Source organism: Apus apus, chromosome 7 (genome assembly GCF_020740795.1).
Source record: "Apus apus isolate bApuApu2 chromosome 7, bApuApu2.pri.cur, whole genome shotgun sequence".
Lineage (NCBI taxonomy): Eukaryota > Metazoa > Chordata > Aves > Apodiformes > Apodidae > Apus > Apus apus.
Genome location: NC_067288.1, coordinates 20721459 through 20738934, shown reverse-complemented (window position 1 = coordinate 20738934; position 17476 = coordinate 20721459). Strand labels below are relative to the sequence as shown.

The window sequence follows — 17476 nt, the reverse complement described above, 5'->3', positions numbered from 1 at the left end:
CCATTCAAGTTAGCATTCCTTTCTTCCCAATAGGAAATATAAGAAGAGGAAATTCAGTAAGAAACACATCACCTAGTAACTACAACTTCTGGGCTTCCTACTAACTCAGCACTTGACAAGTTTTGCAACCAAAGAACCAGAAAACACACACACTAAATACTAAGTGTCCCAGATGACACACCTGCATTGCAATGTTTCATAAGATTCACCTCCTGTTTGTCAAATGGATGTCCCCTTCCCTAGATTTAAAGTGGTTACTTTTGAAGTTCACTGATGATTGTAAAACTAAAAATGTCAACTACCTTGCAACAGACACTTTCCAAAAAATGTATGAGGCATAACAAAACAAAATAACGTTTTTGGTTTCCAGCTAGAAGAACAAGTGTGTTCCTGATTTCCAGTAGGATACAAATTATCCTTTCAGGCTGTAACCAAAAGCATCTATGCTCCTTCCTCTCACTAGCTGCTGAAACATGTAAACTACTGCAGGCAGAGAAATGCTGCCCTCAACATAGGCCATCTCATACTCACTGGGACTTCTGGAAGTCACAGCATTACTACTGGCTTGGAAATAAATCTCTCACACATGTTGCACTCCCAAGAAAGTCACTAGGAGCCACTAAACTACAGATTCAAAGTTAGCCTCCTTTTTAGCAAAAAACAGTCTTGTTACAGATTTCCAATGTCATTCAGCTTTATCACTACAAACACAGGGGCCAAAAGCCCCTGTGACACACAACAGTGCAGCCCACATGCTGACTGCATGCGATCTGGATTCACAAAAGACAGGTAAACCCCCAAATACCTGGAGAAAGTCAAACACACATAAGCCCAGCTGCAGAAGGCAATCCTTGTTTGGAGTCATGTATTTAACTTAAAACACAGACCCACTAAATCAAAGACAAGTACAACTGAATCCAAAATACAGTATGGTCAAGGTGGGATGATTACAGAAAATGGACTGAGTTGATCACAGCTCACTGCAAGAGGAAGGAGCAATCCCATCCTTACCCTCCCTTGAAAATACTGGCTGCAAGAGCCTGCCTTGACACTCATGTCACCTCTCCGTGCTCTAACCTACAGGTTGCTTTCACCTCCCATCAGCCTTACTCACCGAGTTAATAAGCTGACACTAAAAAAAAAAATTATCCTCTTTTTCATGCAGTGGGATAAAGAAGTGGCAGAATATTAGAGAAAAGGGAACAAAACAGCTAGAGTGAACAAGGTAGAAATAGTGCAGCATCTCCAAGGACAAGCTTGGACCAGCTAGCCATGTTAACTATCGTTTGACATTGGCGCCTGCCAACACCATCACAATGACCCCCCCACGATGAGGTCTCTGCACTGAAGCACAATTCAGAGCCACCAATGGGTGGAGGGAGAACTCACTTCAGTTCTTACCAGGTTGAACCAGCTTAGGCCATGACTGACACACCAGGCTCCAGACAAGGCATTTATATGGCTGTGTGGAACAGGTTGTGTTTTCTTTTAAGAAAAAGTGAGTAAAGGTAAAACAGAACATACCTTGCATCTACTCAAAGAACATAATGGAAGAGTCTGAACAAGGCTTTACATTCTCAGCCCATAAGAGACTGAAAGGCCCACGAGGGATAAAAGGAACAGTATTAAAAGAGAGTAATGTAATCTAAGGACCACACACTCTCTTGTGCTAGGAAGCTACAGATCCCAGCTGACAATGTGGTACCAGTAGTGTACAGAAGCACAGAAATGAATGAGCACAGGAAATTAAGCTTCATCATGCCCCGTAAGAACATGATGTCTTCTTTGGTCAGAAATGAAATACATTTCTAGGAAGACTGGAATTGAATAAGAATCTAATAACTGACAACAATTTCATAATAGAGCATGTAATTAGGATTATATTAATAGAAATACAGCCAAACAGCAATTTCTATAAAAGATACAAATCCTGTGCCAAATTCACTGCTGGCATGAGCATGGGAATTTCTCTCAAGTATCCAACAGAAATCCAGCTACCAGGCAAGTGAGAAATGCATTGTCTAACGTCTGTAAACTCCATACAGACCACCCAAAAAGCCACAAAGCACAGTGTAAAATATCAAGTTTTCAAATTGCGTTTTCCCTCTGTAGGCAATGTAGCCAACAAGCAAATGTGCACAATCTTCCCCTTATGCTACTAATCAGAAATCAACAATACAAGAATTAACTTGGCACATCGGTTTTATCCTTCCAAACTACCCGTAAATTATTTCCCTGATGACTTGAGTACTATTCCTTGGAAACTAACTACTTGGAAGCACAATACAAATAACTTTGCCCACAGAAAATTAATTTAAACTTTTAAAAAAGATAGGCTATATGTAGCTCTAGTTCTGTATTTAACTGATAATTGCAAGTACAGAAGGGAAAGGAGAATGTTCAATTTCAGTTATTTTATTCAAAACATTTGTGTTTCTGAAAGACATCCCTACAACACTCATGAGACAAAAGTAGTCCTATCAAGAACAGATCAGACCACCCTGATACATTTCATCCTGTTCAGAGCAGTCTGGTCTCTGAGGAACTGAGGCTGCAACTGAGCTAAGCTTTGGTCACTGTCCACATGCAGGATCTACATCTGTGGCAAAGGCCAGGTAAAATGACTTACCCTGCAGTAAGAAACGTCAAACACCTCACATTCACCTTAGACTAAGAAAACACACATAGACAGTTACAAAAGTTGAGCTCATGCAAAGAAATTCTGCTAGAACTCAAGAGACAAGAAAGAATTAATGAAAAAAAGTCATAAGCAATGGATCAACTCAAAAGGACAAAAGAAAGGTTTTCTTCCAGAGTTAAAAAAACACCACTCAGGATTACTGAGCAACAGTGAAAGCACTGGACAAACAAGGACTTCATGTTGCATCCTTTCATTAGGATTTTCAACTTTAACCTCTTCAGTGATGGAACTTAGTGATGAAAGCACTCTTTTCTGAGGTTATTTAAATAACTGCAAAAAAAAAAAAAAAAATTAAGATTGTAAAGCCAAGTTCAGAGTGGGTAGAGCTAAGGTCACCTGGGCTCCAGAGCCCTGTCCCTAAATTCTATGTTCCAGTCTCTTCTTCATCACCATCTACTTTTTTGCATATAAGTTTAAGAGCCTTGAGAAAACTCCAGGCTGTCCATGTAACATCAGGGAGAATCCCAAGTGCACTGGCAAGATAAGGCCTAGCCCTCAGTGCCTTTCCTTGCTCTATAAAAATACGCAAAAGGAGCAGAACTGACATCTGTAAAGATGACAGCTTAACCCTTGCAGCCCAGTGCTAGAAGCAGGCCTCACCAATCCACACCTGCATAGAACTAATCTGCCCACCTGACATTTCAACCACATGTATTAAAAATAAAATAAAATAAAGGTTCTTCAGGAACTTCTAATGTAGCCTCATTTATGCTTCCTTTTTTCTTGGAAGCAAAATAATTTCCTTGACAATGCTACTCCTTCTACCTGGACTGCCTGTCCTAGAGAACCAGGACCAAGCAAGAAGTGCAGAGAACGTTTTGCGAGCTGCTGGTACAATATCTCCTTGTGAGGTGGGTTGGGTGGGTTGTTTTTTTTTTTGCTATTACATTCTCAAAAATAGACTGAATAACTTAAATATTTAAGAAAATGTCAAACTTGAAACACGCTCTTCCTTCCCTGCCCTCTAGAATACATTAGCCAAAATATTTTAGGCAATATTGGGCAATATTCTAAGCAGCAAAAAAGGAGAATCACAGCAATTCTCAGCATTGGCAGCAAAACTTGGAATTCCACATCCATTACAAATGTTTACAGACTGTGCAAACTAATCTAAAGACACCAATCCTGTTGCACCAAGCTCAATGCTGTTTTCCAGATCCTGTACCTGATTAAAACAGCCATACTTAATGGAAATTGGTACACCAAGCACCACCAACATATCTGAAATACAAGACCGCAAGTTCAAAGCAGGGAAGGGGGAAACCTGCCTCCAGTCAGAAACCCCGCATGTCCTGGTGACACCTAAAGTCATGAGCTAAAACTTCGGATTTAGCAGCAAAAGGAAGTAATTTCCAGCTCTGTACCTTTGAGTTTGCTGGCTTTGTTTTTTTTTGTCCTCTCTGTAATTTCTGATCCAGGCCCCCAAAGACATCTGGCCCAACTTTACAGCCTGAGGAAAGCAATACACCAGAGGGGTCTCCTTCATCAGACACTGCAGCTACATTATTCATCCCCCAGGCACAGAAAGTACAAATAAGCAATCACTTGCTGATAGTGCTGTATGGGTCATCCATCAGGATAGTCTCTGCCTACTTGTCTTACCTCCAAAATAGGTAAGGTTAAAAAAAAAAAGAGGTCATTCTAGCATGTTATATTTTAAAGGCCCTGGTTACTTTAATGCAGACTATGTAGCTCCTTACAATTTTTTTTACTAATAAAAACTACAGCAACATCCAAGAGAAGAAAAACAACTGACTGCTTGAAGCTGAATTTATGAAAGACTCCAATAGTAAGATGAAAAATATCCTCCTATGAACTGCATATGCCCTTTTTCTTTTCCCAGGGAGTCATCTGTTTAAAGCCAGACTGCAGCCTTTGCTAAATAAACAGTTGTTCCATTTACTACCACATATCCACTTGGCTAATGGAGTTAATGCTGCCCTATAGAATCTTCAACTTCTTCTTTATTTCAGAAATTGTATCGTATTTCCTAATAAAAGTCAAGAACAATATTAACAAAACTCTAATCTATATTGGCTTTTAGAGACTTACAAGGTGCACTGATCTCATGCACAGACATGCCACATGATAGAGAAAAATCTCATTAAAATACTTCTATTTCCAGGTATTCTTTAAGCCACTTCTTGGCATTGCACTTCAGTTCATTCACAGTTGTATTTTCAACTGGAGGAAGAGAGTGAAAGTAGGGAAGACAGATGATGACACTGAACATGCTGGCAAAGTCACCTAAGGACTATGCAACCAATACATGATAGTCATTGGCAAAGATTCAAGCAGCTCCCACAGGCTACAGCTCAAAAAAATAAAGAATCAAGTAGAACTTCATTAATCAAAAATGAAAAGGAAAAAGCATTTTTGCAGAACAAAACCACTAAAACCAGCAGAAAAAAAAAAGCTTTCCCATTTATTTTCTACTTTACAGGAACACAGAAAACGCACTGCTCCTTTCCCATCAACACCACATGGTATTAAGACAGATGGCCAGAAATTACATTTGGGGGGAAAAAACAACAACTGTGCACACACACAAAAAAAAACAACCCCAAACAAACTAGAAAATATCCAACACACTAGAACCACACCAGTTCCCAATGTAAAGGAACATTGCTTTCCTCAACAAATCTACCAGAGCCTGGCAAACTCTATTAACACAATACATAAATTAATTACTACTAATCTAGAAATCTAGCAAAGATCAGAGCTTATAACTGTAGCCAACTATATGATCAGATTCCCATTGAGAAAACCAACGAACAGCAAGTGACCTTCTGCAAGTCACCAACCTTCTTCTCTCACACAAGGAATCTCTCACTATTTTGTCAGTTTAATACCCAACTATTTTAATTGTATTTCTGCTCCTGGCCTCCATCCATACCACTCTCCATGCAAAGCATAGGAAAGCAGCCACCATATTCACTCTTGAGTTATGTTTAGGAGGAGAGACACAAGGTTCTTCTCATCCTTCACAAAATGGTTATTGGAGAATCTTCAGCAGCTAAAGGAAGCAAAAAGTTTCCTTCATAGTTCTCATAGCTTCCTCCAAAATGGTTAAGGACTTTAGTGTAAGGAATTACTCACAGCAAAGTCCTAAATAAGCATGGATTTAAACTCTCAGATGATTACTTCACTATCCCTGTGAAATCAGCATCTAGAAGCGTCGCCTTGCATGTGAGCTTTCACAAACACAAGCTGCAGCAGATATGCTACTCTAAACCAAATTTTAAAAGCTTCATTTTCTTCACTGAAGTCAAGAGGACCTTTTGTAAAGGGTTAAGAATTAAATTGAAAAGAAAAAAGCAACAAAACAATTAAAATACTCAGTTTGAGCAAGACCAAGATAACACTTGGTTTCTCGAGATTATATGCTAGAGCTATTATATTTTAAGCCTGCAGTGACAACCGCTATACAACCAGTGCCAGTATTGCAACCATGTCTAACAACAGTGTAAGCCTAGAGCCATAAGGTATTTAGAACCTCAATGTTTCCAGCAAGCACATTAGCAGATGGGAAAGCTGCACATTCAACGAGCTCCTATCCTGTCCTAATGAGGCTTGGAGACAAAAAATTTAACTTGCTTGCTCTCAGACTCAGGAGGCAGAAAAAGTCTTGAATAAAAATAGCAGGGGTGTAAATCTGACTTTCAAGCTCCAGTGTCTGATTTGCTAGCAATGAAGTCAAACAAAGCAACCACAAACAGAGGGGGACAAAATAAAAAAGGATACCGAGTATGGCAAGCAAATGAAATCTAGGTCTCCTCAACACCCTGTGTCCTGCTTAATGTTTCCCAAGTTCAGAGTATGACACCCTCCTTTCTGAAATGTACTCAGCTGAAACACTGGCCTAGACATCACATCAAACATCTATCTTTGCTGCTCAAACTTTATCTTTCAAGACAAGGGGCAGTCATGAAGTGAACCACAAAACCATCTGGACTTGTGAAGGTCGAACCACAGTGTGAACCTCAGATAGTTTGGTCACTGCAAGTATATTTTGTTCTTATGTCCTCTAGGCTAATCAACTTCTGTGAAGGAGTACTTCAAGGCTCCATAGCCATATGATCTTTTGAACACTCAGTTCAGAAAGTTTGTAGAGAATAACCTAAACAGTGTCTTTAATCTGAGATGCCTAACAACAGATTTCCAGCCTTCCTGAAAACTGAGATTTGCGTGTGGCACAAAGACTAAAGGGGAAAACCGAGATAAGGACAAACACTGAATTCAAATAAAACACAGAAGCTGCAACAAGACATTGCCCTTCATGTGGCGTGATTAACAATTACAAAAGAGCAATTCTATGAAGTTGTTTAATATGCAAACATAAGTCAATAAGTACTAGTTTAAGCAGCATGAAATCTTAACAGGGAGACTATTATTCACAGCTGTTTAATTCTGACTAATAAAGAAAAAGGCATATGCATTTTTATGTTTCAAATTATGTAACTTTAGTCCCTTCTTACCCCAACCTGAAACATCACCTACTAGGAATGGCTGGGCCTGGAGCTGCCATTGTTTCTTTGGGTTCTTTCTGGGCTCTGTCTTTTCCTGGGTCTGCAGCAAGGTGAGATGGGATGGACAGCGGAAGCACAATAGCCACAGTTTTTCTCTCTCTCCTTCCTGTTCAACAAGGAAAGCTACCCCTCAGTTGGATAGACACCACACATCTTGACATCTTATTAAACATAGCAGTTCAGAGCAAGTTAAAGTTTGCAGCACAGTGATTGCACAAGTACCAAATATGAAAGCAATAAGCATACAGCTTGCTTGGACATTTCTGAGCCCCTCTTCTCAAATATATGAGTTTTCCTTGTATTTCTTCAATGGGGGGAAAAAAAAAAAAAAATCAATCTAATTACAGCGGAAGGGTTTGCAAAAGATCAAATTTAACTGTCTTACTCCTAACCAGTCCAAGCTTGAGTTGCAATATACAAGCAGAACAAAGACCAGTGCTTTTAAAACAGACTTTAAAACTGGCTTACATTAGCTTGTCTCCCACCTGCCATAGTAACAGAACTCAAAAAGACATGGAGCAGTTCAATTATTTTTCAAAACCAAGTTTACCACCCTATTGGTAGTACCTTAATACAACATTTATGATTAAGTCCATACCCTGCACTGTAAGCTATCCACAGGGTTAACTGTTTTCACATCAGTTAGAAGCAAAAACAGTATTAGTGAAAAAAACTGTAGTAGGGAACATTTAAAAGTTTTACTCCAGGACTAATTCTGCTCTTAACTGGATCAACATCAATCCAGCATAACTCCACTACAGGCACGCTGATTCAGACACTCAGCCATGATCAAAATATTTCCTGGAATTTTACTCAGATTTCTCAAACCTATGAAACTTCCCCCCTACTTTTGTAGACTAAAGAAACCACCACCCAGTACCAAAGGAGGCAGGCAACAACGTACTTCAGTTATGACTGAATTACCAGGAATTAGGAATTAGTAGAAGGGAGTTATTAGAGGGTCTCTTACCCCCATAACGACAACAACACATCCACTCTGCACTCAGCACCCTAGAGATACTCCCACATCAGACCATGCACCCACAAGAGATCCATTTCTAGATCTAAGTTTTAGAGAAAATGCAGGGAGAGCAGAAAGCATTTGAGATGGTGAACAAAAAAAAAAAAAAGAAAAATCAAGTTACTACCACTAGCTTGGGGTTAGTTAATCAGAAATCTGTGTTCAAGCTTTGCTGTTAGTGTCAGGTAGCAGGCTCTCTTTCAAACTGTGCAGGCAGAAGACAGGTGCTATGTTGGAAGGCAGCATGTTCCCTCTATCAACCTAACAAGAAAGGCTAGTAAACAAGATAAAATACTAAAGCTTCACTTTGGTTTGTTTTGTTTGTGTTTATTTTTGGTTTGTTTTTTTTTTTTTTGCAAAACAGTCAATACCCCATCTTTTAAGTGTTATGGGGTTATAAAGAGTTATTCTTAGCCTTTCCCTTGCACTTCATGTATACATACACTGTAAACTGGATTTCATCAAGTATCGTGCTCCCTATGGCGTGCCTTGGCCGCAGCTCATGTGTTACACACAGCCAGATAGTTACTGGTTTTATGACGTACACCCAACATCAAAAGAATTTTTTATTTCTGGTTCAGAGTAATTGAAGGTTGTACTCAAGATTCCAAAGGAAATTAGATTGGGCAAGACTTGCCCTGAGCTTTGATAATGTTCGTGAATCTCCAACCAAAAAAAAAAACAACTTTCCAGCCCTATTTGTTTAGCTATGATTCTTCTGCCTTCTCCTTCCTGGAAGCATTCCTGATGTCTTTCCCCAAATAACTCAACTGTTTGTTTAGCTGAGAAACTCTCCTAGTAGCATGGAACAGTTTTTTTTCTTCAGCTGCTGGGTGACATCATCTTAATGCCTTTCACATGAGAAAAGAAGCACAAACCACATCACTAATGCATGTAACACATCCAGGTCATCTGCCTCGCTGGGCAATGAAAGGGGTCCCACACATCAACCCTCGTGTTGCACTAAGATCTCTTAGTTCTTCCACAATGCTTAAGAAAGTACCTATTTACCCACTTTGGCTAGATGCTTCATTCCCACAGAAGTCTGACTCAGTGACCTGCCTCCCAACATGGCTACCATGCCTGATTAAGTAGAAGCCTTGTCATGAGGTGGGAGATAGAGAAGAAGGCAATGTTGTACCTGAGCCTACTGTATGTCCAACGGAGTCAAAGGAAAGAACCACTGAATCTGTAACACAAGAGTACAAGTTCATTTTCCCTTTTTTCTTAGCACCACTTGTTGTTGTAACATTTTCTTCTTATATTACTTAAATAACCCCTTTTGCTCCCTTCTGCCAGGAAGCAATGCAGCTTCTTCACCAGCCAGACAAAACAACAGGCATCTGGGCAAAAGCAGAACACTGGACTACACAACAAATTATGACGTCCTTAAACAATGAAGTAGCTACAGTTTATTGAAAATAGTTTTATTTTATGCCTAATAAGCTTAGTTGACCTTACCTGAATCATAATATGCCTTTGACTGTTAGACTGGAGAGCTTTTTCTTGTCAAATGTATTATCAATATTTTGTCCCCACTTAGGGGACTCACCTATTATGATCAGCTCTTCCCTGACACTGTTTGCTAAGCCAAGTACCTTGTGCTCCTTGCAGTTCCCACCATGTTTTCCACATTTTTACTCACATGTAGTGGCTCCCCAGATGAATGCATTTCAATTTATCTTTATCATAGAATCCAGGAATATCCTTCATCTTTGTACTATAATAAACGTGTGCCAAGTATCAGGAAAATATAACCTCTCTACTTGATGCCCATTTTGGTTTTGCCATCTGGGATCACAACAGCGTTCTACCCACGATCACAATGACAACTCTTGCTCACCCATTAATGTCTGATGCTTTTAGTCACAGTTCCTAGTTTTTTATACATGCAACTTGACACTTGGCCAAATAGAAACCCTCACTGCCTGCTTGCACTCCATGATCCATGTCATTCCTTTTCCTCATACACCACCCTCCCAACCTAGAACCTGTTTGCAAAATTTGTCTGTAATAATTTGATAGTCTGTTCTGAGTGGAGCTGCCATACGGTACCAAGCTCAATGGTAGAGGGTTTTTCCAGCTTTATTCTTACTTGAGACAAAGCAACACTTACTAAGCCTCCTGGTTTGCTATCCATTTTGATGTCAACCCCAGCTGAAGCAGAAAGTCCATTGTATTCAGCAATACCTGAACAGCCTTGCATCTTCAGTGAAATGAGCAGACTGAATCCCTTAAAGTTTCTCTTTGTAATGTAGGCCTCAGGCAGGACCAGCTGATCACACACCCTTTGCAGCACCACAGCAGCTGCCTCAGTGCAAGCGTAGGGCAAAAAAGCCCAAACACGAGACTGTGGGTGCTGAAAAGAGGGTAAAAGCTCCTGATGCATCACTTCACCTTGGGCAGGCTACAATCACAGATAGTGACAGTTACCACATTTCAGCTGACAATAACCTGACATAGGACTGAGCCCTTGGCTCTTCTAGACTGTACAACATCCTCATGACTATTTTCCAATTCTTACAAATTCAGTAAGAAAGTGGTAATTTTCAAAACAAACATAGTAAAACTGTTCATTTAACTGAATTCAGAAGTTTTTAAAAAGCAGGTCTGTGCTGTCCCAGATCCAATGCTACAGTAGTAACATTAAAAAATAAATTAAAAAATAGATATTACTAGCCTCAAAATGTAGTCCAATAAAAATAAAAATCCATCTGGACTTAACAACTGTATTTCCTCTTTTGGGAATAAAATTCAGACATCTTTATATCATTCTAAATAGCAAGGGGTTTAATTCATTTTAACTGCATTAAATTCGCCTGCCATCAATTAATTCTGACATCTCTATGGGGTTCTACTTTTTAAAACTGTTGAGATTTTTATCAACATAATGTATTGCCTTGTAATTAATGCCAAATTTAAATGTTGTTCATCTTTCTGCAATATATTTTACATTCAAACACCATGCATGAAATACCAGGACTTATCTAAGAATGGCTGGAAAGCATTGCAAGCACCAAATTAATACCATTATTGCAGCCCACAAAAATGGTATAATGTTTCATTCCCTTAACTGAGAACATTCTCTTCCTCCTATAAACAAATGAAAAAAAAATTACAAGCAGACTAAGCATGAGCTTCCTCTTCCAATCCATGTGACTATTAGTTTCACAGTTTCAACATCAAATTCCCTGTGAATAACCCATATTACAGTTAATTCCCCCTCCAGCACCACAAGTAATTTCACAAACCATGGATCTTTACTAAACGCCAGAAATAAACACAGTGCTTAACACTTTAAAAGGGAATAAACAATGAACTAGAAAAGGGCCAAGAAGATAGTTTTGTGTCACCTTCCACCCAGACAGTTATTCACATTCAGCCAAATTTCAGAGCTCCAGGTTGGTTTTGTCAGAAGCTGATGGAGATCAGCATTTCTTTGATGCAAGGCAGATATATTTGCAAATATACTGAGTCCTGCTTCCACGAACATAAGAAGAAAAGTTGCTTTGCTTCTAGCTTCAAAACTCTTCCAGTCATCACTCAGTTCAAAATCCTCCCAGCTTTCTAGACCATTTTTTCCATATACTAAGTGGCTGCTCAGTCCGTGCCCAGTGTGTCACCCCCAATCCCCCTCTAGCTTTCAAAGACAATCTTTAAAGGCTCTACCTTTCAAAACTCTGTAAGACACAATGTAAAATACACCCACTTACATGTGCCCTTGCTTTAGGTGCCAAGAATTGTTTGTCTGAAGGAGCAGCCCCTAACCTTTCAGCTACCTACTTCCATAAGAAGCTTAAGTGTTGCAGGGTTTTTCCTCCTGCTTTTGTAACTGAAGAGCAGCCTTTATGCCTAAATCATGCAAGCTGACACTCAATAACTTGCCAATATGCACAGCTTCAGCCTGCACACACCACAATGCCAACCTTTTACATCTGTTTTCATGTTAGCTACAACCATTTTTTTCAGTGGCTACAGCAGTTTAAAAAAGAAGGAAAAAAAAAAAGATAAAGTAAAATCCAAATGCAGTTCTGGATCTGATCCGATCCATCAGAAGCAGCAAAGACAGCAGAAACACTCACTTATTTAGAAGGCACTCAGTGCCAGGAATAACAACATCCAAGACCTCATCAGCCAGGCTGCAAAGTTGCTTTGGGTCCCTCTATGTCAACTTTGGGTCAGTGTCGCACTGGGACCTATACTCTGGGTCACTTTCCCTTCCCACCTACCATCCAGCTAGAGCATAAAAAAATTGGACCAACACATAAGTGGGCTCCATCATCCGCTAAAAACCAAGGCTGCTGCAGGGCTACCTGAATGTGCTCCACCACAGCCCTTCTGGAGTGTGGAGGAGTGCCATATGAGACCTCTCTTCTCAGGGAGCTGACCCCTATGGAACAAACATTTGGTTCAGAAACCAGGAGCTTCAAGACAGACCATGCAGAGAGACTCAACACTGCTCTGCAAAAAAAATTAAATGCTGTTTCAACAATGCTCCACACTGGATGTAGAGCTGAACTTGCCTTTGAAGGAGCACAACTGGATTTGCACAGTTCTATGCTGAAGTAAAGAAAAAAAAAAAGCAAAAAAAAAAAAAATCAAACAACCCTGCAAATCTGAGGTGGGTACATTTGTTGCTGCAATTACACCACTATCCAGATAAGCCACCCAGGTATGAAGACTGATTGTATTTCAAGGCAGAGGATGCACTTCAAGTGTCCTGATCCCTTATCTCTTCACACACACACCCCTTTCCACCACAGCAAACCCATCCTCCTGTTTGTTTTGTTAACCATGGGCTTCCTCGGGGCCTGGAAAACTCTGCCCTGGATAACTCTGGATAGCAATTCCCTATCCCCATCACAGGCAAATTAAATTACTCATCTTCCTTCATGTTTCACGCACCTTAGGTCTTGGCAGTTCTGGACATCAGGTAACTATTTAATTGCTATTCCTTACAGATTGCTGTACCTTTTCCACTACTCTAGTCTCTGAACAGCTATGCCTACAATGAAAGAAAAATAAATGATCATTTAGAACAATGATCCTGACCAACAAACTGCAGATTTGTAGAAGACAGAAGGAAACAAGGCTGTGCTGGAAAACATCTTAAGTTTCAAACACCAAGATAGACGGATCCCTTAAGGTAAACATTTCATATCATGCATGGGTACATCCACTCAAGAGATGCAAGAAAACAGCTCCTAAGGCCCAGTCATGTCAAGTTCCTGAAATTATGCAAGATCAAATACATGGACCAACTTCCAATGCAAATACTGTCTTTGCTTTCATTTCATCATTGATTAAAATGCATTACAAAAACTGAAAACAAGCAGAGGCAACACAGAATGAGAACAGCAAATATAACCCACATTTAATCAAGAACTATATATAACCTACATGTTTATCTAAGTGCTGTTTCAGAATTTCAGTTAAGACTTTTACAGTAAGTTCCTCTGAGAAGCAAGCCACAAACTTCTTTTGCTTTTTACAGATTCTCCCTGCAAGGATTTGTGAATATTTGTCTTATCCTGTTGGAAACCAAAGTTGAACGAACTACTTCTCTTTCTCTTGTTCAGGTTTTGTATGTTGGTTTGTTTGTTCAGGGGCAGGCTTGTTTGTTTGTTGGGCTTGGGTGTTTTTTGTTTGTTTGGGTTTGTTGGGTTTTTTTTTGGGGGGTAGGTTGGGTTTTTGTTGGGTTTGGGGTTTTTTGTTTTGTTTTTAAAAAAACAACCAAACAAAAAAAAAAAACCACACACAAAAAACCACAATCCAGACTTTAGTAAAAAGCCAACTTCTACAGGAGAAAAAAAAAAAAGTGAAAAAAATGATTGTGTGCTGCTTTGGAAGTGGTCCTGAGAAACCACAAACCATCAGTCCCATGGGTGTTATAAGAGCTTAATAATAAAATTTAACACAGCCTGGATACCACATACCATTACAGTAATCTACTCCACAGACCAAGGCAAACAGGGAATACAATAATACACTGCAACATAAGGCTGTAATTTGGCACATCCTCATACAGAGACTCAGGCTCTGAGGTCTGCGCTGCCTTCTTGCATGCGTGATCACTGTTAAGTTTCTCATCCCATAGCTCTGCTTTCCAGATACTCCAATGGACTCCTGCAGAACTGCAACCTATACTTAACTTTTAATGTAATTTCTACCTCCAGAGTTTGGTCAGAGACCAGATATCCTACAGAGCTCCATCACCTGGACTGGGGATGGCAACTGCAGCAACATTAAAGAATAAAGTTTTGATTCAGAGCACTGCTTTTTACCACAGAATTAGAAGACAATCCGTAAAGAAAAGGATCTGTCATTCAGTTGTCTCCCTTTTTCAGTTGAGTACTGAAAAATACAGTATCAAACATCTCAATATCTATGAAAATTTATTTTCTATTTGAGATCAATATTCTGTAACATGACATATACAAGAGAAGGAACACTTCATGTACAAAATTCTTCATAACTTAGTGAGGAAAAGGCCAGTAATAACAAAAACTATCCTGATGTCTCATCTAGTCAGAAAATTAAGTACATAAAAGCAATGCCACTTTCAGGAAACATGCTACTGTCAGGATTATTTTGACAAGATTTGTCTCAGAACTTTCCCTGCTCCGAAGAAAAAAGATTTGGAAAAAAATGCCACAGACTTATAATGACTAAGCAACATTTTGGATAATTTTTATATCCAATGAATTGGAGGCAAGTAAACCATTTCAGTTCTGTTTCACAGAGATGACACTTGAACACTTAAAGCATGAACTCTCTTCCTCAGATTTGGTAAAACACAAACAACTGCCTGCACTTAAAAAATCACTTGACAGGGCATACTTGACTTCCTTTGCTTTATTTGCTGAAGACAGATTTAGGGAAGGGCTAAGTAATTTATTCAATCTAATTATAAATGCCATCCTACTCATTTAAGCATGTTACCTTTGCATTAATCTTGTGTGCCCCCCACAGCTTGGTTTATTCTGGTTTACCAAGCTTCTTCTATAGTAAACTGATTTTCCTACTTTTCCACCTCCTTCTGAACACAGCAAGATGTTTATTTAAGATGTCTGTTTTAAGAGCACTGGCTACTACAAGAACATCTCCTGTACCATGGCCTCAAGGATGCTCTGAGTTACACATATTCTTTATTAACAACTCAAGGCATCAGTTCTGACATCCCCTATGCACCAGTTCACATGGCATCAGCGAAGGTTAAAAAAAAAAACAAAAACCCACAACATAAGACCATTCTTAAGTGTAATTGCAGCTCCCACTCTGTGAAAAACAATCCATAGTGTTCCCATGCTTAGACACCACAAGAAGTTACAATCTCAAGTGTACTGTCTGAGCAGCATTATTTTAACTTTTTCAGTATCCAAGATGAGGAATGTATAAAGACAACTCACACACACCACAGGCACAATTCCTAATCACACATGTGCAAGCTAACAGCAGTAAACACAGGGACTGCAAGTTTTGGCAAGCAAACTGTATGAAGAGTTTAGTCCAGTGCTGTCTACAACTGATAGGAAACCCAGGTTCAAAGTTTAAACTTATTCCCTTTACGGGAAGGGAAAAGTCACTCAGCAACAGAGCACATCTTCAGTAACAGGAAACATCTGATTGTAAAGAACACTTCCAGTAAACTCTAAATTTTCTACTCCAATGAATTGTCTCTTTTTTTAAAAAAAGTGTTTCTGTTGCACTTAACTTGACTGCCTGTCCCTGTGTGCCACCTCCCTGTATTTGTATCAGTATGGAGGTGTGGGAAGGGGCTGGTGCTTGTTTCATAAAACATTCTTATGGGGGAAGATTCACCCTCACTTGAGGATGCATAGCATTGTGAAATATCATAATGAATTATTTTTCCACAATGAAAAATTTTGTTCTGATCTAAATATCAATTCACTTATGCACTGTGCAAAGTTGAAAAGTTTCCACGTTGCTGCTCTTGCCAGCATCTCATTAAATACTACCCTCATTTATACAGTACTAACTTTTTAAGCATACAGTACTCAAGTAGACCACACAGGTTCTCTCTCCATTTCTGTGGCTGACCCAACAACACACCCTTTTTATTGACAGATGACTTCATAGCTAAGCTTAGTTAAACCCAAATTCCATGGCCATCCACTTTGCCTGGACATCAGGTCCTTTTTATGCTTCAGCCTGCAACCAACCTGCTTCCACACCAAGAAACTGGACATGGGGCAATGAGGCTCAAACACAAGGACCATCCCAGGGAGAGCAAATACAACTGGTTCAGAGCTCATTGCTGCAAACTCACAGCTAAACTAAAGCACAGCCAATATGGGTAATGTGACTATAACCCGTGCAACCCTGATCAAGGCCTTTGATTAAATTGTTTCTCAGCTGTTAAAATAAACAATCTGCTTTTTTCAAAAACTCTTGGGGAAAAAAGGCTTGACAGCTACGAATGGATATAGCCAAGCATTATCACATCTCTAAATAACTTTGTGGCATCAAGATCTACTGGTTACATTAGAAACTGCAAAGTAATTCTCTGACAGATCTCAATTTCTTGTCATTTAATTGAAACTACAACTCTCTGAGCAATACAGAACTTGAAAGATATATATTTCTTTAATGAATTTTTATTCAATTCATGGAACCTAACCAACTTGTACACTTGCCGTTGTGCACATCACTCTTTTTCTGTCAGGGCGTCCATAATGAAGTGGCAAATTAACTAAGCCAGAAACAAAGCTCATGTTCCGAACAGATGTATTTTTAAAATATTCTGAGCATGCCAATTTTATTTATTCTGCAATGAATGAACCAAATGAAAAGATGCGGTGTTCTGTGCCTGCTGGCAAATGCTTCAGAAGGATATTACATCGCTATTGTCTTCAGCAGTGCCCAAACAACTGTTTGGTAGCAGGAAGGGCTGTTATGTTTGATGCATGTGATTAGTATTTATTTGGATCTGCTACATAACTTCGCAGTGCCTGTGACCAACGGGACTCTGGGCACAAGGACAACACGGTGCTTCAAGCACCTGGTGTGTGTAGCTCCTCGGTGTCCTTCACAGCTCCCTATTCCAGGGGAAGGCCAACGTGTTTTTCTTTCCAGAAGAGACAGACAAACAAGCCCCCAAATGCAAAGGGGAAGGGGAAACCAACGTGCTGGAAAAGTTTAGGGAGAATATACTTTGCTTTTAGGAACTAAGGGCCAGGCTCAATATTTTGGTGACATAAAACT

At 39.5% G+C, this 17476-nt stretch overlaps 1 protein-coding gene across 7 annotated transcripts in view; it reads right to left on the bottom strand.

The window, feature by feature from the left end:
- Positions 1-17476, bottom strand: part of ST3GAL3 (ST3 beta-galactoside alpha-2,3-sialyltransferase 3) — a 174327-nt gene that overhangs the window by 130413 nt on the left and 26438 nt on the right. For 4 of the 7 annotated variants that reach the window (XM_051624980.1, XM_051624982.1, XM_051624986.1 and 1 more), the window contains 2 exons: positions 9393-9440; positions 7202-7336 (listed from right to left, as the gene is read on the bottom strand). The exons of 1 other annotated variant lie outside the window; for it this stretch is intronic. In XM_051624980.1, coding sequence (XP_051480940.1) covers positions 7202-7336; positions 9393-9440 — 183 coding nt within the window. Of the gene's footprint in view, positions 1-7197; positions 7337-9392; positions 9441-17476 lie in introns of those variants that run through there. 2 more of the 7 variants (XM_051624981.1, XM_051624987.1) reach the window with 2 other exon arrangements.